This window comes from Neolamprologus multifasciatus, chromosome 17, assembly GCF_963576455.1.
Source record: "Neolamprologus multifasciatus chromosome 17, fNeoMul1.2, whole genome shotgun sequence".
Classification (NCBI taxonomy): Eukaryota; Metazoa; Chordata; class Actinopteri; order Cichliformes; family Cichlidae; genus Neolamprologus; species Neolamprologus multifasciatus.
The window spans coordinates 21,260,910-21,284,257 of record NC_140455.1 but is presented as its reverse complement, the minus strand read 5'-3'; the positions used below and the strand labels follow the sequence as shown (position 1 = coordinate 21,284,257).

At 38.2% G+C, this 23,348-nt stretch overlaps 2 protein-coding genes across 2 annotated transcripts in view; one reads left to right on the top strand and one right to left on the bottom strand.

Moving 5' to 3' along the window:
* LOC146499335 (adipocyte plasma membrane-associated protein) overlaps positions 1-8,770 on the top strand; it is a 15,023-nt gene extending 6,253 nt beyond the window's left edge. Inside the window, exons 3-9 of the mRNA XM_085137446.1 lie at positions 372-493; positions 584-685; positions 1,301-1,453; positions 1,532-1,647; positions 2,604-2,764; positions 2,906-3,101; positions 5,046-8,770. Coding sequence (XP_084993572.1) covers positions 372-493; positions 584-685; positions 1,301-1,453; positions 1,532-1,647; positions 2,604-2,764; positions 2,906-3,101; positions 5,046-5,255 — 1,060 coding nt within the window. The 3' untranslated portion in view covers positions 5,256-8,770. The remainder of the gene's footprint in view (positions 1-371; positions 494-583; positions 686-1,300; positions 1,454-1,531; positions 1,648-2,603; positions 2,765-2,905; positions 3,102-5,045) is intronic.
* Positions 7,097-23,348, bottom strand: gnsa (glucosamine (N-acetyl)-6-sulfatase a). The gene is made up of 14 exons (XM_085137445.1): positions 23,023-23,348; positions 20,343-20,402; positions 19,453-19,659; positions 17,838-17,903; positions 14,915-15,013; positions 14,345-14,512; positions 14,114-14,196; positions 12,955-13,073; positions 12,533-12,636; positions 11,550-11,651; positions 11,125-11,235; positions 10,895-11,005; positions 10,244-10,404; positions 7,097-9,866 (listed from the first exon to the last, which is right to left on the bottom strand). The coding sequence occupies exons 1-14, from the start codon at positions 23,182-23,184 to the stop codon at positions 9,791-9,793; spliced, it is 1,629 nt and encodes a 542-aa protein (XP_084993571.1). The 5' UTR covers positions 23,185-23,348; the 3' UTR covers positions 7,097-9,790.

Sequence of the window (23,348 nt, the reverse complement as noted above, 5' to 3'; positions counted from 1 at the left end):
CTTCAGGCCCGCAAACATGGTTATAGTGGGAAGTGCAGCAGATACAGTTAACAGCCTTTTAAAAGCGGATACAAGAACCAAACTGCTGTTTTACAAGCAAAGTTAAACCACTGGATTAGATGTGTATAAGGAGAAGAGTTTAAGGGCAGACCAGTTGAAGTCAGATTGCATTTTTATGTTTTAATTCAATCAAAAATGCTTTTTGCCTCTGTATATATAGAGAGTAGCTTTCGTAAAACCGTGTATTTACATTTTTCCTTTCATTTAATGTTCAAAAACTATTATAATAGCTCATAACACAAAGTTCATCTAGCTCTGTGCTGCTGTTCAGTTTTCCTGAAGGTATTGTTACCCACGGTTTGTTTCCCCAGACTGAAGGGGCCACCTCCGGCTCTGGAGGGGCCGCTGGCTGTCAACACCCGTCTGCAGAAGGGTCGCAGGCTGTTCACTGGGAAACTACACGGACCAGAATCCTTCACTGCTGATGAGCATGGTGAGAGAGTTTGTTTTCCCCCTTCTCTCTTATTCCTGTGTGAAGACATCTACGTGCAAGCTACATATTGATGGAGTGTGTATGTTTCAGGTAATGTGTACACGGGCACAGTGGACGGGAAGCTGTGGAGAATTGGTCCTGACGACAGCCTGACCTTCATCACTCACATGGGACAAAATCTACCAGAATGTGGTTGGTGTTTGTTCAGGGATGACTGCTTCCTTCCTCACTTTCCTCCTGACTTTTTGTGGTCTGCATAACTTTACTGTGTAGCTGTTGTAATCTGTGACATTATGTCCTTCGAATCAGCAGTTCATCTTTTTTAAATAGTATGAAGATAAAAGCTGACATTTAATAGCTGACTTCATGACTTTTAAAGTTAAATTTTAACTTTGAGTATCAGAGGGCTAATAGGAGCTCTTATGTCTAAGGGGACAGTCAAAGTAGCTCAGTGCTTCATTTGGTTAGAAGAAAATTGGATGATAATGAACTTTGGCAGTTAACAAGGATTCATTTACCTCAGTGGAAATAACCCAAACCAGATGACTCGCTGCATTTAGCTACAACAACACTGGGAAAAATGTAGTTTGCAGCACACATGAAACCTGAATATTAAAGGTGATGCATTTAATTATTCAGTAAACCTTTATTTATAATTTGAGGTTTATTTTTTTCCACAATTTGCTCTGAGTATTTAAAAGCACTAATGAGACTAATGGAAATCTTTAAGTCGATTTTTGCATGTCATAAAGACACAAATGAACAACATTGAATGTTTTCACAGCACCACATGTTGCGTGTCTGCAGGTAGCAGTACAGACTATGAACCTGTGTGCGGTCGCCCTCATGGCATCCGTTTGGATCGTCACGGTCAGCTGATTGTTGCTGACTCTTACTTTGGGCTGCACAGCGTGGATCCCAAAACCGGAGAAAAGACTTTACTCCTGGCTAATTCAGAGGGTACAGAGTGTGCTAGTTGTGCTCCACATGCTGTATGAATCCCTTTAAGACCAGTTAAGTCATTCTGTTTGTCCTCAGGAGCTGATGGCGTTCCCTTTACCTTTTTAAATGGGCTTGAGATTTCCTCCCAAACTGGAATCATCTATTTCACGGACTCCTCCAGTCGTTGGGGACGCAGGCACGTCAAACTGGAGGTGAGAAGGAGGTCTGGGCTTTAAAATAATAATCCAAACACAACTTTTACTGTAGATTTGCACAAAGAAGATTTGGAAACAAAGGTGGGCAGCAGTTCTGGTCTTCTAATAGATCGCAAAAAGGACTGCTAATGCAAGCAAGCGCCATTGAGGATTGTTTTTTTTTCTTCCCTTCAGAGTTGCTTAGTAACCACAGCACTCAAAAACACAAGAGGACACTTAAGCTTGTTCTTTGTCTCTGTCCATCTGCCCAATTTGCCAAAAAAAGGAACCAACAAGAGTCCATTCAGTCCTGCTGGTGAGGCTTCAGGAAGCACTTTAAAATCTGATTAACCTCTCACAGTAATTATGTAAATTAGAAATATGATTTCCTGGTTCACCGTGGCAGTCGACTGCATGAGGGATGACCATGTTTTATTTTATGTGGAGTTTGGGTGCTAGATACTGAGAAACCATTTTTCTAAATGTTTTTCATAAGCCAAGCAAGAAAACCACAACAATCAGATGGATCCTATGAGCAAGTACTTGGCAACAGTGGGAAGGAAAAACTCACTTTTAACAGGAAGTAACGTCCAGCAGAACGAGGCTCAGGAGGGCCGGCCATCTGTCATGACTGGTTGAGAGCAGAAGGAGATAGCTTCTTCCTTATTTTCAAGTAGTAAGAAATTAATAAATGAAGATAAAAGTAAATGTATCTCAGATAAGCTACAATTTCTTCAAATAAGCTAACTGAAGTGAACCAGGCAAAGAAACAAATGTAGTTTTTTGTGTATTTTAGTTGGTGATTCAACAAAACAGAGCGATGATAAAATGAGCAGCATGAGTTTGTGTAAACTAAAGAGATAAACTGGAGCTTTATATAAATGCCGTTTGGATACATTAAATACAAAGCTGTACAAAATCAGGCTAAGCTGTGCTAGACCGTTCAAACTGAACAATTCTGATTTTTTTTTTAGGTGATCGAGCTGAACAGCCTTGGCCGTCTTCTCTCCTACAATCCCCAGTCAGGAAGTGTGACTGTGCTTCTGGACTCTCTCTACATGCCGAACGGCATCGTCCTGTCACCTGACGAAGACTTCCTGCTACTGGCGGAAACCAGCATTGGACGTATACTGAGGTTTGGATTGATTAGAGGATATTATGCAAAGTTTCATTCATTTTCTGGAGGCCTAAACTAAGCTTTTCCCTTAAAATGATCTTTTTTCCCCCCAAAAGGAAGAAAAACTCAAATCAAGAAAAATGTTTTGTTGTATATCAGGTATTGGTTAAAAGGCCCGAAATCTGGTACCAAGGAGGTCATCATGGACAATATGATTGGTTATCCCGACAACATCCGCCTCAGTGACCACGGTACATTCCTGGTTGGCATAACAACACCTCGCTTTCGGAAGTTCATGCCACCTTTCCTGGATATGATTGCTCCGTACCCAGTGGTCAAACGCTTCCTTGCCAAGGTCAGTGAATTTTGATTATGAGGATAATGAGCTGATGGGTGATAAGAAAAAAAAAATGTGAGTCAAACCTTCACTTGTGTGATTATTGGCAACTAAACAGGATCTGCTCTAGTTTTAAAACAGCCTGTAAGATCTCAGATAAGTGCTGATTTCATCCTGGTTTTTGTGTTGAGAGCTGCAACTTAGTCCAATTAAATTAAGATTATTTAAATTTAATAATAAAGGCGTCAATATAAGATGTAAATACACAGAAAAAAAGTCTGTAGTTTCTGCAAAAAAGCAACCAGTGAAAATATTGTTTGGCTGCAATTGCAAAATGACTTCAGTTCCCCAAAGCAACAATAAAATTTGAAATTAGTGATGTTGGATTTAGTTGAGATCTTGACAAAAATGCCGATGATAAAAACAAAGCTATTAAAAAAAAGTTGTCAGTTGACTAATAGGGATAAATATAGATCAGCTTAAACTATCACCTGAAAATTTTAGTTTAGTAAAGTATTAATCACTTAAATGTTTATTTTTTGTTGTAAAGTAACAAATAAGCTGTTAGTAGCTGGGACATCTTTTGTAACATTTTATAGTTTATTGAGAAGCTCAATGCAGATTAATTAATAATGGAAGGTTTTAGCTGCTTCCCAGCTTAAGTTCAGAGGTTCTGTTGAGAAGCAGTGTAGTTTCATCTATTTTCCCATAATGCATCTGGTCTCCGTGATTCTCAGTTATTTATAGTGTGGTCAAGCTTTGTTGCTGACTGCATGGTGACGAGACAGTGTGAAATCTAACAGGACAGGGTCAGGGCCTCTTTAGCTGGACACACACTAACACTAAATACACTGCTCTGACACACACAGACACACTTGAATGAATTCATCCCAGGACACACATCTGAGTTGTTGGTGAACTGCTTCAAGGGTGAAAATTAAATCAAAGACATGGCAACAAAAGAAATGGTTCAGTTCAGACACGGTTTGATCTCCCAGGAAAATAAAAACTCGCTGCAAAAAGGAAGTTTATAAGATTTTAGCACAGTGGACATTGATACCAAACTGTTGATGCCACCACTTTCATATCTCAATTTTAGTCTGAATGAAAGAAAACACTGACACGTCTTTGTCTAATGTTGTTTCCTGCCACTCCCTGCAGCCTGACACCATCTCTGGTTATAGTTCCACATTTATGCAAAGCTAAGTCAAACAAAGACAGAACTCCATGCAAAGATCTTAATAAAAAGGGAACAGGAAGTATTAATGTCTTTCTTTTTTTTCTCCTCTCCTTAATCATCATTTCGTGTCCTGTGTTGTTAGTAGCTGTAAGCCTCGGATCTGGCCTTTACATAAGTAAAGACAAAATGCAGTTTCTAAATTAAGGTGTTTGGTATTAAGGGGGGGGGGCTACGTGGCTCTGTGTGGAAAAGTGATTGTGTTAAAAAAAAAAATTATAGCAGCTTTTGTCCATATAGGTGGTACGAAGAAGGAAATTATCGGGGGGGGGGGGGGGGGGGAAGCATAACAAAAAGTGGAAAAGTGGAAGACTGTAAATGTGTATAGTATTATTATTTATTAATTTATTTATTTCGAGTGAACAAGAAAACTTTTGAAGAAAACTCTTTCAGAAGTCATTCTTTATGTCGTGTGTCTTTTATTATTAGCAATTCATTAGGTTGATTATCGTAAATTTTTGTAGTCTGTAAGATGCACAAAAGGAGTCCAAATTGATGTCTTGAAATTGCTAATAGCAGTACTCCATTAAAGTTTTCTTTGTCTACTGTCATATGTAATGAAGTAAAGCAGGAAACTGTCACATTTAAAGCCTTGAAATGTCCTGTCCTGGCCCTTGTTACCTGATTTTAGCTGTACATTCTGAGTTAAGGCTATGTTGCTAAGTGCTAAAGTTATTTTACACTTTAGCACTAATAGTAAACATTCAATGCGTTTGTGTTTCCAGGTGGTTCCCCTGAACTGGTATAACATTCTGCTGCCACGCTACGCTCTGGTCCTGGAGCTGGGATTGGATGGCAAACTCATGGGAACGCTTCATGACCCGGAGGGCCGCCTCACATGGGCCATCAGCGATGTCTTCCAGCACCGAGGGAGAACCTACCTGGGCAGCACCGACCTGCCGTTCCTTCCCATCTTGGAAGGCTGGGATAGCTGATGATGACATATAAAGACTCTTTTTCGTTTTATGTGGATGCAGGGTTCTTCACATTCGCATTAGGACAACCACTAGTGTTTCCAGAGCAGTAAACTAAGAAAATATGATAACCCGAAGACATTTTAAGACACAGTGAATCTACCCCTAAAAATAATGAATGTTGAATTTTTTTCTCTAAAGACACGTAGTGTCCAAAAAACAGGGCTACGGATGAATCCCTGAAATACTGCTCAGTTTAAAGAAACAATAATAATTACACTCCCTGTTAAAAGTGAGTTTATCCTTCCCACTGTTGCCAAGTACTTGCTCATAGGGGCCATCTGATTGTGGTTTTCTTGCAAATATTTTAGGGTGTTTACCTTACAATATAAAGTACCTTGAGGCAACTGTTGTTCTTATTTGGTGTTATATAAATAAAATGTAATTAAATGATCAAACTTATGTTTGACTTATGTTCATATCTGACCACTGTAGGTTAGAAACGATGTAGTTGGGGAATGGGATTACTGAGCAGATTAAAGTAAGCCTCTTTTTACTCAACAATCAAAAGCAGAGAAAGTGTCTTTTTCTAGACGTGAAATCAGATTAGAAACCTGCGATGAACAGGGGATAAATATATCCTCACGTTAAATAGCTTACGAGTTCTTTTTGTACTGCAGGAGAAAAACTGGAACACAACTGTAGAGACACCTGGTGGCTTTCCAACCATCACTGACTTTAATATCATCACTCATTATCCCCAGAATACTAATTCCAGGTGATTTTCAGATTTTCAGCCATCCAGTTATTAAATAGGTGGCAATTTCCAAGAGAATTCATTTGATAAACAAAAACTTTTATTGTCAGCTGATCAAAAAATTACATTTTTTTGTTTCTTTTCACTGTCCCGGGCTTACACGTCCCAGGTATGCATGGACCAAAGAACAAGTTCCCAGTTCTATTTTTATTATTTTTAGTTAACCATTCCCTAATTTTTCACTAATTTTAGGGTACAGGGTCCCCGCATACCTCTTTTTTTTTCTTTTTATGAGACTTATAGGGGGTAGTAAAAGAAGAGTACTTCAATTTGCCATATATTGTTGTACTTTAATATATTTTGATGGGAAGTATTTTTTGTCGGGTATATTGGGTAAAATTAGGTGATAGTGTTACTGTTCTTGGGTTAAGTCCATTAGGTTTGGTTCACCATTACTGCTGAATTGTCAAACTTTTCTTTCTACAGAATTTGAAATGAACCTAATAAATGTGAATTTTGGACTGTCTTAAAAAACTTGGAGGTTTACTGTTAATATCATGTTGAAAAGTCTTTTAAATAAAACTTTTACATTATTTAACATTCCATTGTGACTCAGTCCTTGGATTCAATTTTTTTTTTAAAATACATTTTTAAACCACAAATCTTTGGATTTTGGACGTTGTTAGTTTTTTGTAACAAATTTGAAAATGACCAAAATTTTCCATCCAATTATAACTTATATTTTGTATTGTATTGCATTTTGTGTGCAAATTTACTGACACTGGAGATTCTTGCAAACGTTATGAAAAGAGGTAAGAACAAAATAGCTGTACATTAAATCCCAAAATGTTTAAATGAAGTTAATCCCTGTGAGCCATAAGCTTGTGCTTTACACAGCTCTAAATGCTGTTTCAGACAGTTTTTTCTATTCTTGGCTCTGTATGATGTCACTAACAATGTTATTTCTGGTAACATGCAGGATCAAAGCTAATGCTATTAACTGCAGTGATTGAATGACAGGATTGAGGCAGGTTAGAAATGTAATTTAATAAATATTTCAGGCAGTGTGGGACTTTTTAAAGTGAAAAACTGAAGCAGAATGTGATTGCTTTAGAATAGATCTTTATTTGGACAAAAACACATAAGCCAAAAATACATAATCAAAAACTACTCAAGGGTGCCAAAACGACTGAACTGTTCTGACAGAGCGGAAAGTGCATCAGTGAGTCCAAGATACGATCAGTGATCAGTTGTATGGGGAGGCGGCAAAACAGTCCAGTGGAGGATTTCGATGATCACGTGAATTCAGTCCAGTTTTTTTGAATACCGAGCAAGAGGCAATACATGAACACAATAGTATTATTAAAGAGTAACAAGACAGTAGAACATGGGAAAGTCTTTTCGGTTCTCAGTCAACATGACATGCAGTCTGTTTTAAAAACAGATGTTTAGCATTTTCCCTCCGAGGTTTCCACGTCAAAGTGATCTGCACACATCTTACTGAACATAAAGTTTACAAGTTTGAATATCAGCACAATGTTTTCAGTTCACGTAGGCCATGAATTTGTGTGTCTCAAGTTTGAGAAGTGCATCAGAAATGTAGTTTCGCTCCATCTTTTCCCCACTAGGATGGTTTTGGAAGGGTTGATTGGTGCACAGTCTTTTATTTTGAAAAATTACAGGATGCTCTGTACTGTTGCTACATCTGACTTGCTGTCCTCCTATTTTTGGCAACCTGTGGCATATCTGGTCTCGTGCCAAGTGGGTGCAATGAGCTGTGGTTGTCACATCAGAGTTGGAAAGCAATGCAGCCACAGCTGCTATATTTTTGATGTTATGCTACAAAATTTTTGACCGTGTTTGTCTGTTCAACCTTTCTCAAACCAACAAAACAGAGTTTATAGCTGACACTTTAACCAGTCATTAAGAATGAAAAAGGATCCAATCGGAGTTTAATTGAGGGGTCGGCAGAATAATGTCAGCAAACTCTTATTTTTAATTTTAAAAAACCCTTATTAATTAAAATTAAAAGTTTTTTGTTTTGTGTAATCTCTCAAAAACAAACAGTCATCATTTATCTTGGACATTGCGCTAAATTGGGAAGGGGGATCGTGTTAGAGTTACCATATAAAACCTGGGAGACTGAAATGATCAAATTTTGTTTGCTACCTTCCTCACAGGAGGATGTGCAGGGCAACTGAGAGGGTAATGTGACTGTGGCTTGAACTTGAGTTGATTAATCAGTCTTAGAATTCTGATCAATTAAAATTTACTTGCTAAATAATTGTAAGATCTATTTGTTTTGGTTTGTCAGAGGAACCTCTTTTGCTTTGAGAACTTTGCTCTAAACCTGATAAAATTAACCTGGATACATGAACTGTTTAAGAAAATCTTAAAGTGGAGCCTTGTTTGCAGTTTAGAGCTTGTATTTGCTGAAGTATTTCAAGTACAACTTTCTGCAGAGCCCCCAGAGTCCCTTAAGGTGACATTTCCTTATTGTGTGCACAGGATTATTTATTATAAACTCCTACGTGTCTGTAATGAATGCATACACCTGTGATATAACGGAGAAAAATCTGCTAAAAAAGTTTTAGTTTGACCTAAGAAAGCTTTACAGTGTTAGGTAGTGGTTTGCAATATAGGTTCATCATCCAGTCCAAAGACCAAAGTTTTCAGCTAACGTCAGCGCGTGCTTTTACTCAGGGGAAATATTGTAAGGAAAAAAAAAAAAATACTGTCTAGTCTGTTTTCTAGTTTTACGCAGATGGGTCCATTGATTGGATGACTGCTTTGAATAGAAACAAGATGACTAATTAGTGCAAAAGAAAAAAAAAAACAAAAAAAACCCCTCAAAACAACAACAACAACTAAAATTGGAGTAGAAACTTCTTGGACAGACTTTTGTATCATTAACTACACAACAGGTCACATTATTTGTCAAACAACTACAATGAACAAAGGCATTAAAAATAAAGCTGAAATTCCGGTTTAGTTACTTAAAGTAGCTGAAGTAAATCTATGCTGGCATCCACCAGTTAAAGAGGGCCTAATCGTATAATCCTTATACCATAATATAACTGAAATAAATGGGTTATTTTTAAATTAAACTACCTTACAGTTGTTATGAAGAGTTAGATTAACGGTAAAGACCAGAACTGCTTTTTGTAGCAGCCTGTAAATGTGTTTATTTCTAGTGCTAGGTTTGACATTATAACATGGGAATCTATTGGGACTGCCTCACTTTTGAAGCCACCCTCAAGTGGCCATTAGAGGAACTGCAGTTTATGCCAGTCACAGTGAGCAAAGTCATACAAGTGAATTTATAGTAAAATTTAAAATGAGTGCATGAGATAGGAAAAAACAGTCACACCTAATGGGAAAGTAAGGGCTCTGTAGCTTTCTCTGACAAATTCAAGTGTTCAACCATAAATTAAACAATTAGAAGAGTGAGTAGTTGAAAGGAATTAAAGTGATATGTTCAGTGCAAAGTAAGGCTTATAGGAAAACAGGGTTTTAATTCATGGCTTGCCTCGTGTAAATCAGTTCTGAATAATCTGGCTCTCTTTCATACCTACTGACAAAATAATTGAAAAGCAGTCCAAACAGACAGTTTAAAGGTGGGCCTCCTATCTTCCAGCAGCGCCATAATATGACCCCCACCTGATCCCTTCTCCATCCTCATCTTACAAAGAGACTGGCTCAGGAGGCCCGACAACAAGGCAACAACATCAGGAAAGGCTGAACACATCACTCAACGCAGCCTTTCTTCCCCAGCTTCCCCACATCCTTCGCAGTCTTCCTACTTCAGTGTCTGCCTGAGTCTGCTGAGCCTCCAGCTGTGGCTGGTAAACATTTGCCGTGGGTCAAATTTATACCTGAGGGGAGGAAAATATCACAGCGTAGAATAATTAATGCTTGTGTGTTAATAGAGCCTGGAAAACTTCACTAGAAAGGTAAAGAAATGTAATTTAAAAAATTAAAAACTAATTGCTGACTTAAATAGAACTCTATTTTTATTTTCAAGGAATTTATCAGGAAATCACAACTCATTACATGAAAAATACTGAAAAGTACACAGTAATTGTGTATTTATGCTATAGCCATGATTTATTTAGTTTAGAAAAAAGTGAATGCGCAGGATAACTTTTGGGAATTTAAACGTTTAAGTATGAGAGAATTCACATATAATTTTATTGATTTAAAAAAAGAAAAAAAAAAGAAAAGATAAAATGCAGATTTTTGCTGAACAGACCTTGGATCGTACACTCCGGGTGTCCGACATGACTGTCCGGAGCAGGACTGCAGCATCATCAGCCGGTGGTTCATCTTCTCCAGGACTTCCTTGTCAATGGTTTTTGCAATGTTGGTCAGCTGGTACGGGTCTGCAGTCACGTTGTAGACTTCTACGAAAACCTACAGAACATAGACATCTGTGAAATACGCTAATGATTCAAAACTGAAGAAACTCAAGGACATGCCATTCTCGATTTGACCACTAGATACCAGCAAATCAAAGACTTTCAAAACCTGCACACAGTGCTTTTAAATGTGCTATATGAAGCATTTTTCACATGGTAAATCCTCTTTTATCACTAGCGCTGCAACAGATGTTATCTTAAAAGTGAGACATTCCCAACTGTCCCAGTTGCTTGACTGATTCCTATATTAAGGATATGGGATCAGTTTCTTACACAAATATAAAAAGGAGCACTTTTGGTTAGTTCAGCTTTATGAACTAACCATCACCAGATTAATGCAGCACAGCTAAGTTGCACAGCTAATCGTAGCCATCTTGCCAAACATTAGTGCCAACAAAAATAACATTTGAATACAAATGTTAGCTGGCTAGCTTGACAAATTGCTAAAGACTGAAAATCAAAAGCAAATAAATACAATACTATACCTCATTGTCATCAAATTCGCAGTACTGCAGGTTGGAAGAGGGGGCGATGGTGCGCACACAGGCATAAGTGTTGTTGTAAGAGTCCTCACACACACAGTCTGGGAAACACTCCTATAGAAAAAACGTTTGTTATTGGTGTTTAATTTAATTTTTGGTGCCGTTGAAAACCCCCCAAAAAACAAAACAACCCACAACAACAACAAAGTTTTACTTCATCCCCGTTTCCATACCGACACTCCGGGTCCGAGTAGCGGGCAGGCAGGGTCCGACTTGTTCCTGCCCTCGCCTTCGTACTCCACCAGGATGTCTGTTCTCCAACTGCTGCTGTTCATCTTCCCCTCCTGGTGACACACACAGATATGAACAAGTGTTACTTTAAATTTATTTTGTTACCTAATAATCGTTACTGAGTTTTGTTGATAAGTTGTCACTTACCTCTTATTATATTATTAGTAATGTGTTGATGTGGCAATTGATCAACATTTGGTGATGTAAATATTGTTTGTTAGTAATATATCTACAAATAAAAGGATTTATTTGTGTACTTGGGTCTGACTAAGCATATTAATATTCAACTGTCCCTGAATTCATTACCACACCTCCTTTACCTTGTATTATAAACAACAAAAGCAGAACACAAGCTTTGTTTTCTCACCATAATTGGCAGAAACGACATGCCGTCCATTTGGGTCTTGTTGACGTTGTACCCGGCGATGTCCAGGATGGTCGGACCAAGGTCAACGTTCGCTACCAACATCTGGAAAGACAAAAGAAACACTCAATCCAACAAATGTGGCCAGCAAAATGGATGCACCATCTCTAAACACAGATTCTGTGCATCTGTTGAAAGTAGATTTTTTTCCTCTCTTTGCTGCTTTTCCTCTTTTTGGGATCGATACAGGAGGGCTCGTGCTGCTACACTGAATATAAATCCACTAACAAGATAAAAACAGGATATGCATTTATTTATAACACATAGGTGACTAATATTTACTGCTTTATTACTTTTACTTTATTTAACCAAGAAATAATACCAAAAACATCAATGGAAACAAAGTGTGAAACATCAATTAAAGTCAATGTTTTCTACCAGCAACAAGGATAATAATATTCAGCCAAAACATATGCAGGTAGAAGTAACTGCAAATGTTCTCAAACTTTCTGGACTGTGGGTAGATCCACTGAGTTTCTGGTGATATGATGTTAATTGTTTTAGTTTTTAGCTCTCAGTTTACACCCCAATGTCCAAAATAAACTAAATATGTATAAAATGCAAACAAAAACAGAATGCAGTGATCTGTGAGGGAGTTATAGATAACTTAAAGTGAATGGAAACTTAAAAACTGGCCTGGATCTTGAAAGAATATAGCATCCGTTTAATTTTTATATTAGTAATGCTTTAAAAAACCCTTATACTGGAACCATTTCCTTAAATATGTCAGAGGTTATAAGATTATAATATAGACAGAGAATATCGTTTCAACAGTAACTGTATTATAGAGGATCAGTAAATAATGATAAATACTAAATATTGATTAGAGAGCAAAGACATCTCATCTTTCGTGTGTGTGTGTGTGTGTGTGTGTGTGTGTGTGTGTGTGTGTGTGTGTGTGTGTGTGTGTGTGTGTGTGTGTGTACCTGGCTGGTCTGGTTGGGTTTGATATTTGGTCCTCTGACCATGAGAGGAACTCTGATGTCAAACTCATACAGCTGCCTTTTATCCACTGGGAGAGAGAACTGACCTGAAACAGGAAGAGACATCCACGCTTGTCAAGGCTGCAGAGTCCTTTCATTTTCTTTACTCTGCATCCAAAAAACAAGTCTCACGCACTTCTTACCATCTGAGACGTCACTTTTAGGTTGTGACTAAGATTTGGCCACATTTTCAACAGTACTGACAATTTTAAAGCAGTTTTGTTTCTCATGTTTTAAACCTTTGGAGGTATAAAGGGTGGGAAACAATTAGCAGTGAGAGCTAACCAAACCTTGTGAATGTTAAATTATCCTCTGAAAAACTGTAGATGTTGAAATAAAAACAATAAGCGCTTGCACAGACATACCTGTGTGATATCCATTATCAGAAGTAAAGAAGATGTAGGTATTGTTCAGTTCACCTCTGACCTCCAACCTCTTCACTATTTTCTCCACCAGGTCGTCCACTGACAGTAACGTTTGCCACCTGTAGGACGAGATAAACCGGAAATGAGGACAAAATGTGACATAAAAAGACACCCCCCCCCCCCCCCCCCCCCCCCCCCCCCCCCCCCCCCCCCCCCCGACTCAGGTGGGCTGCTCAGGTATCTTATCAGCCATCCACATATGTCTGCCAACTCATTGTTCCATTCACTTTCATCCACATTCACTTTATTAATAGGAAATCGCATTTCTCTAATTGTGAAAGCCCTGTTCATTCTGCCTCATGTGTTCCCTCGTGGCTCGCTGCTGTTGTGGCTGGACACACTCCAAATCCTCTCAGTGGAAGAGTTAAGTCTTTACTCTTTATTTTGCTTTTGTTTCTAATTATTGTCGGTAATTCTCCTTAATTAATTCCACACCTTATTTTCCAATTTCCTCTGTTGTATTTTTTAAGCAAGTAAGAAAAATGTAGTTATTTGCCACCTTTAAGGGTCTGTAAGGTCTACCTTACAGTATAAAGTGCCTAAGTCGACTGTTGTGATTTGGCGCTGTAGAAATAAAATTGAATTGAACTGAAGCCTCGTAGCTGCATTCTGGATGATTTGCTGACCCTTTGTAGGACTGTTTTCTTGTCATTGGTCGGCTATAGCACAAACTAAGAGGTGTTCTCTGGGCCACTACACCAGGCTCATCGAGGCTGTAAAGCACAATGTGATGGTGGAGTCCAAGCAAAGGATGACAGACTCTGGGATGAAGCATCTGATTATATTTCATGTCAGAAAAAACTTGGCCAATAAAATATTTACAGTGGAGAAACGTATAAATGGTATTTTTAAATTAATATTGACTCATTTAAGAAAGCTGGTGGCCACGAAAGGAGCTGCACACACACTGCTGCAAAAACAAGCTAACTCTGTGGGAAACTATGTTAAGACCCGAAGGTGAAAAGAAAGGAGGAGAATTAGGAGGATGTGAAAGGTGACAGAAAGCAGTGGTCTGGTAAGGAGCTGAGGAGGATGTTTCAAAAAGGAAATAAGGAAGTGGAGCAAAGAAAGAGGAAGGTGAGGAGGTGAAGCGACTGACCGTCCCCTGAAGGCATCATCCAGAAACTGAATGGAGGAGTTTGACATGGGAGTTTTAGCCTGTCTGATCAACCAGTGTTTGTCCTGAGGGGAGAAATGAAAGTCATCATGATTAGCAAGGTCCTCTTTAGCGTAGAGACTGATGTAACCCAACAGAACTTATTAACCGAGCGCTTTCTTCCATCTTACTTTGGAACCAGCGAAATTCAGCAACGACTTATAAAAATTCTACCTTCCCGTGGACGTTGAAGTTGGGATCTCGGGGAGCTTTGATGTTGTTGAAGCGGTTCTGGTACTGAGGTGCTGCCGTCCAGGGGGAGTGGGGGGCCGGCGTGGACACCATCATGAAGAACGGCTGGTAGCTGGTTTTATACTGGAGGAAGTCTAGAGACATGTTGGCCTGAGAACGAGGAAGAGAGTGATCAGAGCCTATGATCGCTGATCATTTCTGCATGTGACCCTTACATCATTGTACATGGCTGTCTCTCTGTCAGACTGTTGGTCTTACAAACAATATAAAGAGAAGTTACCTCTTTTTCTCTGACATTATATAAAGTCAAACATAACAAAAAAAAAGCGGAGTAGCACCCTCTCTCTTAAAATCTAGGGGGGTTTCACCCAAAAACCTTTAATTTACGGTAATTTATCAAGCAGACATGAATTCTGTCTTTTCTATGTTGTCCCTAAAAATGGAAGTGTGAACCAAAAACTGTCTTTAAAGTAACAAGACAAGGATGCTTTACATTTGTGGCTATATAAATGAAGTAAAGGACGGTGTGCAGTCATATCAAAGGTCTCTCACCAGTAGATCTGTCAGGTAATCTTTGCTGTAGTCGGCTCCGTGCTTCTGAGCCTTCCCATTCACTGATAGTGTGTAGTTGTAGTATTTAGAGTTTTTATCCTGGAAAACACAAACGACACGACTCTGTAAAACACTTTTAGGTTTAAAGAGCCACTCGGATCATGTGTAAAGAACTGCAAATTATTACGTAAGCACATGTACCGTCCTCTTCATTTCAGATTTCCCAACCTTAAATCACACAGAATAAAACACCTAGTGGAAGAAATAATTTCCAGGTGTGTATTATATGAATGTATCTATATAAACTTGGTCTAAGAAGCTGATGTGAATTTTAAGAAGCCAATATAAAAAGCCTGGTATTTATTTTTGAACCATGCACAGGGTTAGGGTTAAGAAACCTGGAAACCTTCAGGGTTCAGAAAAAGGTCCTAAAACTGCAGTTCCTCTAATGGCCACTTGATGCTGGGACCAAAAAAACGAGTCATTCCACGTTGACACTGATGTCACAGAAATAAGCGAGTTTATAGGCTGAAATAGTTTTAGCTTGTATGGATAGTTTTACTTTCTACAACAAGTGTACAGTGGCTACATTGTTTTTATAATCTGCATCCATCATTTACATACAGTTGTTGCAAACTGATTTAATAACACACATGAATTCCAAACAAATATAACAGCTTCAAGAATTATTTCCTGACAGTGTCGGTGGGTTTTCTTTCGCACTGACTAAAATCAATTTTTTTTTTCTTAAAAACAGCGGTTACAACTGTTGCTCACAGCTGATCACATGAAGTCACCAATGATCAGAGACAAGCTGCAGTTCATGGAAACATATTGTTAAAAGTTCCCTCAAAGCATAGTGATAGTGACTCTGAGGCAGCGCCAGAAGGATTATTGGCTTAAACTGCCAAAATCTTATAAACCGCATGAGTCTCACTCTTTGTTATGATAAACTTCCAAGTCATGGGACCACGGCTCCAATCTGTGTTTGTTCATACAGTGACAGTGAAGATAAACCAGTCTGCACGGCAGTCTGGACGTGACCTCCGACTTCTGCAAACCAGTTAGAGACCTTCTGTGAATCCACAAAAATTTAATTTTAGCCTTTTTATTAGTCTGTCTCCTTATTTAGCCACATGACCGCCTACATTTCACAGTGGTGTATGAGGTAGCTTCATATCAGATCTGATTTAATCCGAAATACACATTTTTGCAACATTAAATATGAACTGGGAACTCATGAAAATAATAAAACTGTCAGGAAAAATATGGATAAAAAACAAACAAAAAGAAAACACACACATTTCAAAACAAAGAAGAAAATGTCTCAGGTTCTGCACCAGTTCTATGCTGGTTTAATCACAGCTGTGGATGTGACAGTGTCATTGTGTCTTCGTATGAAAGATGGAGATGGGAGGTATGAATGGAGACAGTATGAAAGATTAACACAGTCATAAAACGTGGAGCCGGTCCAGGAATGCATTAAACCTGCATTCATTCAAATGGCCAACAGGAGGCGACTCCTTTGGTTCAAACCAATGGTTCAAACCCAGAGAGAGGTTATTAATACATTTTTAAAATAGCTCAGTTCACCTGCAGGAAGTAGGTTTTTTTCAAATCAACTTTCGTGTGTCAAGATAGTGATAAAACGACAATGAGACAAAGTCAGTCTCTGATCAGTTTGCAATTAAAAGGGGTCAAGTTAGCAAATATGTGCAATCTGTAATAGCATAGCAACTATTGGTAATAAAGCATTGATGTCCAGATACACAAAAATACAAATTCACTACTTAAAATTAGAGTCCAGCCAGAACCACATAGATTTTAAACAGAACTGCAGACATTCTGCAACCTCGCTTTAATAAAGAATATAACCGAAATACAACCAGCTGAGTCAAGATCTCTATTGCAAAGTCATGGAGATTTAAAAATTACACATATTGCTCAATTTTCTGATACTGAACGTGTTTTATTTCCCATCAGTAGCAGGGAAAGAACTACATTGGTTGCACTGCGCAGACCATCTGAAGCTGAAGAAGATCATTAACCGCAGAATACAAACTGCACTTTATTTCCTCACTTGAAAGGAAAGAGTAGCAGAGAGTTAAACCGATACGCTCCCATGGTACTACATCTAAAACTCTTATATGTCCTTCTCCCCGGCATTAACAGTTAAGATTTGCACCTTAAGAATTAAGGGATAAGGTGCTTTGTAAACAACTTCTCTTCTGACAGATTGAATCCTAACTTTTCAGGGAAATTTGCAGTAAACATGATGGTTTTAGGAAAATTCTTGGATTTAAACAAGCCTTCATTTCCAGGAGCTGAATTTTCCTTTGGAGCAGCGTTCAACTCAGATGTTGAACTAAATAAACTCAGTTTTATTGATAGCATCAACAGGCAGACGCCCAAAATGACCACATCATGTGACGATCAATACATTAATCACTGTTCACCGAGACAGACGAGCAGCTTTATCGCAGATGCAGAATTTGCTAATAGAAAACGTCAGACTCCAATCAGCAAAGGCAGCCGAGTCTCTAAACAAGTTCTCAGAAGAAGCAGCAAGGCCACAGACACTTTGGATTGTCTAAGAAAAATGCTGACGGATCAAAGCAGTAATAGAAGAGGAGACGAACACAAGGCAGAATGATGCTGCAGTGAAACATGACACCTCAAATTCACGGCTGTTTCTTTACTCTGGAGTTTAACCCTTTGGTTTATAAGACCTCTAAAGACAAAGAGGGCCAAATGTTCCTAAGACCACAGGAATTTGAGTTTCTCAGAAACTTGTGGAGTCAGTCCAACTTGAAATGGTATAGTTTTGAGATAATAGCTGCATGACTGTCTCCGACAATAAGGTAAGCTCTAAAACTGGTCCATGATATCTATAAAAGCAAATAATGTGAACATTCAGACTTACCAGCCCGACCCAGTAACTCCAACCTGGAGGAATGTGCTCCACTCCACCTGCTTCCGAGTGCCCATACTGCAAAATAGCATAAATGTTGAGTATGTGCAGTTCTGCATGACGAAATGAAGAGAATTACCCTGCAAAAAAATAGATGAGCACAACATATAAACGCATATGTTCTTCATGGTTTCTATTTCAGACCTCACCGTCACGTTTCAAAAAGATTTTCACTTTTCAGACAGGATCGATTTGCTCAGCCGAAACACAGTATTTAAACCAAATTTAAGTTCAATTTTTTGTTGAAATACATTTTGTTGAAAATCATAAATTTATTTATTTGAAAAATAAATGACATCACAGCTGATTTCCATGTAGAGAAATTTGCAAGATTTTTAGTTATCTTCCAAATTCCCTGCGAGCCACACTGTGTGACATTGATCTACCTGATGTATGTGACTGTACAATGACGTGAATCATGCCGTGTTTATTCTGCAGGACTCGACCTGCTCAATCCAGTTGGAAAATGTTCTTTCATTTTCTGGTACATAAACGCTCAAAGACAGAGTGAAAAGGAGAAGTAGCAAAACAGGCATAAGTGGCTTTTTTGGTGACACTTTAAACATCCTAACAAACAGGACGTTCTGGTTCTCTATTTGACCATCTGTTAATCACAAGGGGAGATGTAACCTTCACCCTCAGACGATAGATCGTATGACTGCACATCTAATGACAGTCTCCTGAACACTGCAGTAAAGATGCCTCACTTTTATGCATCTCTGACACATGCATACGATTTAAAACTTCAATATATTTTATTTGAAATTACAATATAATGATATTTATGTACAAAGTTTACCTACACAGAGAGAGGTATACTAGAAAAAGAGGCAACAAATTTGGTTCATACAGGAAAAATTTAATAAAATATAATGCAAGTAATTTTAGATATTGGATAACCAAAGTTATTTTATAGAAAAGAAAAACACATGATTATATTTTAAGTAAACTTAAGTAGTGCATAACTAATTTTACAGGACAAGAGATAAATGACACTGCAAGTTTCCACATTTTAAGTCCTGTAAAGAACTGTAATTAGCTAATTTTCTGGAAATGTAGTGGTTAAAAACAAACAAACAAAACAATATTCTGTGCTTTTCAGGGCTCGGGCTGTATTACGGAGTGGTTCAGTGTTCCCTAACCCTCTGGGTATTTTAAAGGAAAGGAGACACAAAGTACTTAAAATCACTTGCAGTGTAATTTGTGTCTCCTTTTCTTAAATTCCCAGAGGCAAGGTTAAGCCACTTCATAACATGGCCCAGGCCCCGAAAAGTACTGTGTATTGATTTTTTAATGCAAAATTATTATGAAATTACACATTTCTTAAATTTACTTACACAGTATTTTAAAAAATGGGCCTCGTTTCCTATAAACAAGCTGAAGTATACCAATTATATTGTATTCCAAAATAAAAGACATTGAAATTCCATTTAATTACAGGGGAATTACACCAACAAATTATTTTTGAGCTCCTTCATTCTTCAGATAACAGCGCAGTACAAGAACAAAGGGGGACAACCTCTTACTAAAGGCAAGTCACCGATTCTGGCGAAAAAACGACACTCACCTGGTTGAGATATTTCCCAGCAAAGAATGTCTGGTAGCCAGCGGAGGCCTTCAGTAAGGCGGGGAAGGTGTGCGGCTCCTCGCTCTTCTGCCAGGCTTTGCTGCTACAGTTTCCATCCAAGGTGTTGTTGATGACGTGGTGGTTGTGGGGGTATTTCCCCGTCAGGATGCTGGCACGACTGGGGCAGCACAGCGGGCTGGCAACAAACTGAGGGAAAAAGACGCGATATGAAACTGAAAGGATTTTCTTTAATTAGATTTGACTTGTGATTCTCTACATGCAGCTTTTATGTAAAGTCATTTACATTTAAAGTCATTTTAGATAATGCTACAAAATAATGTACAGACGCAAAGCAGGGCTCAAATGATACACTTAATAGTCCCTGAAAGCTGTATATAAAAGATGTACATAACTTTGGGTCTGAAAAGTAAAGCTAACACAAAATGTCTTAAAATGTTGTTCTTTCTAATGGCCAGCAGGGGGCGACTCCTCTGATTGCAAAAAGAAGCTCGGTTATATAGAAGTGGGTTAGAATTTTTTTTTCCTTAAACCTTAAACACTTTCTCAATAAATTTACGGTCCCAGTTGGTAAAGTCAAGTCTCACTTTATATTCATATGGTTATTTGAAATTTTATGGTCCTATTTAGTGTCCAAAAGAACCATAAAGCAGGGTTTACGTTAGGGTTAAGCTACCTTGTGATTAGGAGCTTGCTGCATTAGCATGTAGCATATCTGGGGTTTTTTAACCTGGTCCTTCTCTGCATTTGTGCCGTGAAGCTACGATCTCAGGTTTCACAAATCAAATGGGTGATATTACAGTAGCTAAGTCCATCTTTGATATACAGTCTATGCTGATGACAAGAGGAACATGTAGGCAGGCTATACTTACTGCATTTGTGAAGGTCATCCCTGCGTCACCAATGAGTTTTTTCGTCTTGTTCAGTGGATTCTGAAAGGAAAACATATTTTATATTTAATTCCCTGCACTCAAACTCTGTTTGCTTTTCGGCCATCAGCAATAACAGGATGTATTTTTTGTCCTATTGAGAAGGCCGCTGTCATAGAAACAGCTTTTTTCTTTAGACCAGCAAACATATGATCTATTTGAAACAGTGCTTTCAGAGGGTGAAATGCTAAAACAAATAACACAAAGTTTAGTTCAGCATTGGAACAGCAAGTAAGTAAAAAAAGTAAGTAAACGTACATTCATCACATCTTCCCACTTATGAAATTATAATCAAGGATTTCAGATTAAATGCCGATGACTGGATCTCTCTAGAAAACACTTGTTATCAAAGGATTTTAAAAGATTTCGAAACAATTTGAAGAAACGCTTCAGCTCTAACGCTAAATCCTCAAAAAGTGCTGTCAGAAAACTGACAAAGAAGTCTCCAAGAAGCCCAAAGCAGACTTGTACATGTGCATCGGGGATTGGCTCAGAAGGAGAAATTGAAGTTTATGACATGATTAATTAACCGAAATGCTTTAGGACTATATAAAACAGGGAGTACTTCAATTAAAACCACCAAAATCTGTCAAAAGTGTCAGCAAACTGATTTCTGAGACTGGTGGACAATCAAGCAAAACACCCATATGATCTGTGCTAAATTGGGCAATCAGCATTACCTCATGATCCCAATGACAGAGTCTTTTTCAACTGCAAAGTATTTTATCCATTGTTGTACTATTCACCTTTATCTGTAGATCCTGTTTGAAAGCAGACCACATGTTTGCTTGTGCAAAGATGTCAATAACACCAAAGGTTTCCATGTGGTGCCCTCACTTTTTCACATGACTGTGGTCTCAGACAGAGCAGAGATTACACACCTCTGGAAAAACACTGAGCATTTTGTGCACTAATCAGCACAAAATAAATGGATTAACTGGCTCTGTAATATAACTGCTGCTACAACTGAAGGTGAATTCGGTGTAATATTAGGTTCAGATACTCAAAACTGAAAAATTTGTACCAAAACAGCAGAAAATAATCTAAAGTTGGACTCTTTACTCAAACTAAAGTCAAAAATAAGGCTCAGCATGTGTTATGATTTTTTATTTTATACATAAATTATGTTTAAATTAAGCTGTTCTTTAGGTAATGGCAATATCTATCAGTAGCTTTATATTAGATGTTGTTTGAAAGTCACCAGTGTGATGTAAATTTGATAAAAGTCAAGCATCAACATGTAGTCAGGAGTTTTTGGACACATACAGGTTAAGAGTGGAAATAAAGGCACATGATCAGCAACAATTCCTGACCTTCATTGATGATATAACAACATTTAACTTGCGAAACACAGCAGTTTAATGTTTTTGGATGGCATATCTACAAGCTATCAGTCTGAGTGCATCTGGGTTTGAATCAGCAGATGAAACGAGAAATAAGAAAACCTACAAGTTTTTTTTTTTTGTATGTATCAGCAGTTTTTGTTTTGATTACAGTCTCACATCGGTTACTTTCCGCAGTGACTTTACGGAGTTATGTTTTACTCTTTTAAACAGCAGTGTCCATTAAACAGCATAAAGACCAGGAGTGGGTCAAAAAAATATGAACATTGTAGTGAAATCATTAATCACACTAATTTCTGAATAAAAAGATTTTCCGTTCTTGGTGTGATGGTGATGCTAGATTTACCATGGAGGGGTAAAAATAATCGGAAAGCATCTTTAAATCAGTTGGCTTAATTTAAAGATGGGAAAATACTGTTGTTGCCGAGGTTTTGTGCCTTTCCCAACTGTAAACTGTAATGCACGTCACATGATCACAAGTCTATTTTGCCCTTTTTTTTAAAAGACATCTTGGGCTATTCATTACCTGTTTGTAAACAAATCTCTCGTGAAATGAAAGTAAATGTAACCTAAAATAATGCCTTATGTTGTACACATTTTTAAGAGGGGTGTGAACCTGGCATGATCTTAAAATTTGGCAGAGTTATTTCTTTCGCACTCTTACCTGCAGAAGTGAATCTAAAGAAGGGCACCGCATTTACCGCACCTGGTCTCCATGACATTTATTTTAAAACTTTAAGTTGTTAACTAATTTAGCAGATCTAGCTCTATACTACTAATTTAATTATTTTAGCATCGTTTTTGGGCCAGTAAAAGCCTGATTTAGTGGGCCTGGAAGCCCAGTGGGGAGAAATGAAAGCTGGTCAGTTAAAATCATTTTATACCTTCTGTAAGCATAACACTTCTTTCTTTTTAAATATGTGTATAAATATGCATGTAATAGTTTAACAGGCCTAGCCCACTTGAGATCAGATTGTGATTATTATAATTATTATGTATTACCATTACTGTCAGATTGGTTATTATAGCACAAACAACTCCTTTACGTAGACCCAGTCTTTATAAACATAACATCTTCTGGCTGGCTAAAAACATTTCTTCTAGATTAGTTTTTTTAATTATAATAAAAACATTGGTGGTGATGGATTGACAAGCCTGCTGACTCTGTCGGATGCCTGCATGATGTTTGCTGTCAGGAATGTTAGCTGTCAGCTTTATCCGATCTGGTTTAATGTCATTAAAAAAAAAATGTCATGACTCTCAGATAAGCTCCTACTGACCAGACCCCCGATAGCGACGTCCAGGTCGTCGGTGAGGATCAGAACAATGTTAGGTCTCCGGGAAGAGCTGGCCCCGCTGCTCCCGCTTAAGTGGCTCCACAAAGTGACGCAGATCAGGAGAAAGCTGAACATCTTCGGCCCGGAGCAGCGAAAACAGGCCATTTTCAGCTACAAACTTCTGAAGCAGAGTGTCTCTACCATCCGCGTTGCGCCTTATAACAGCGTGAAATGGAGAGGCCGCTCCTCCGTGACGGCAAAAAAAACACGAGCACGAGCTCAACCCTGACTCAACGCTTCCCTGTTTGCTGGTCACGTGGTGTACGGAA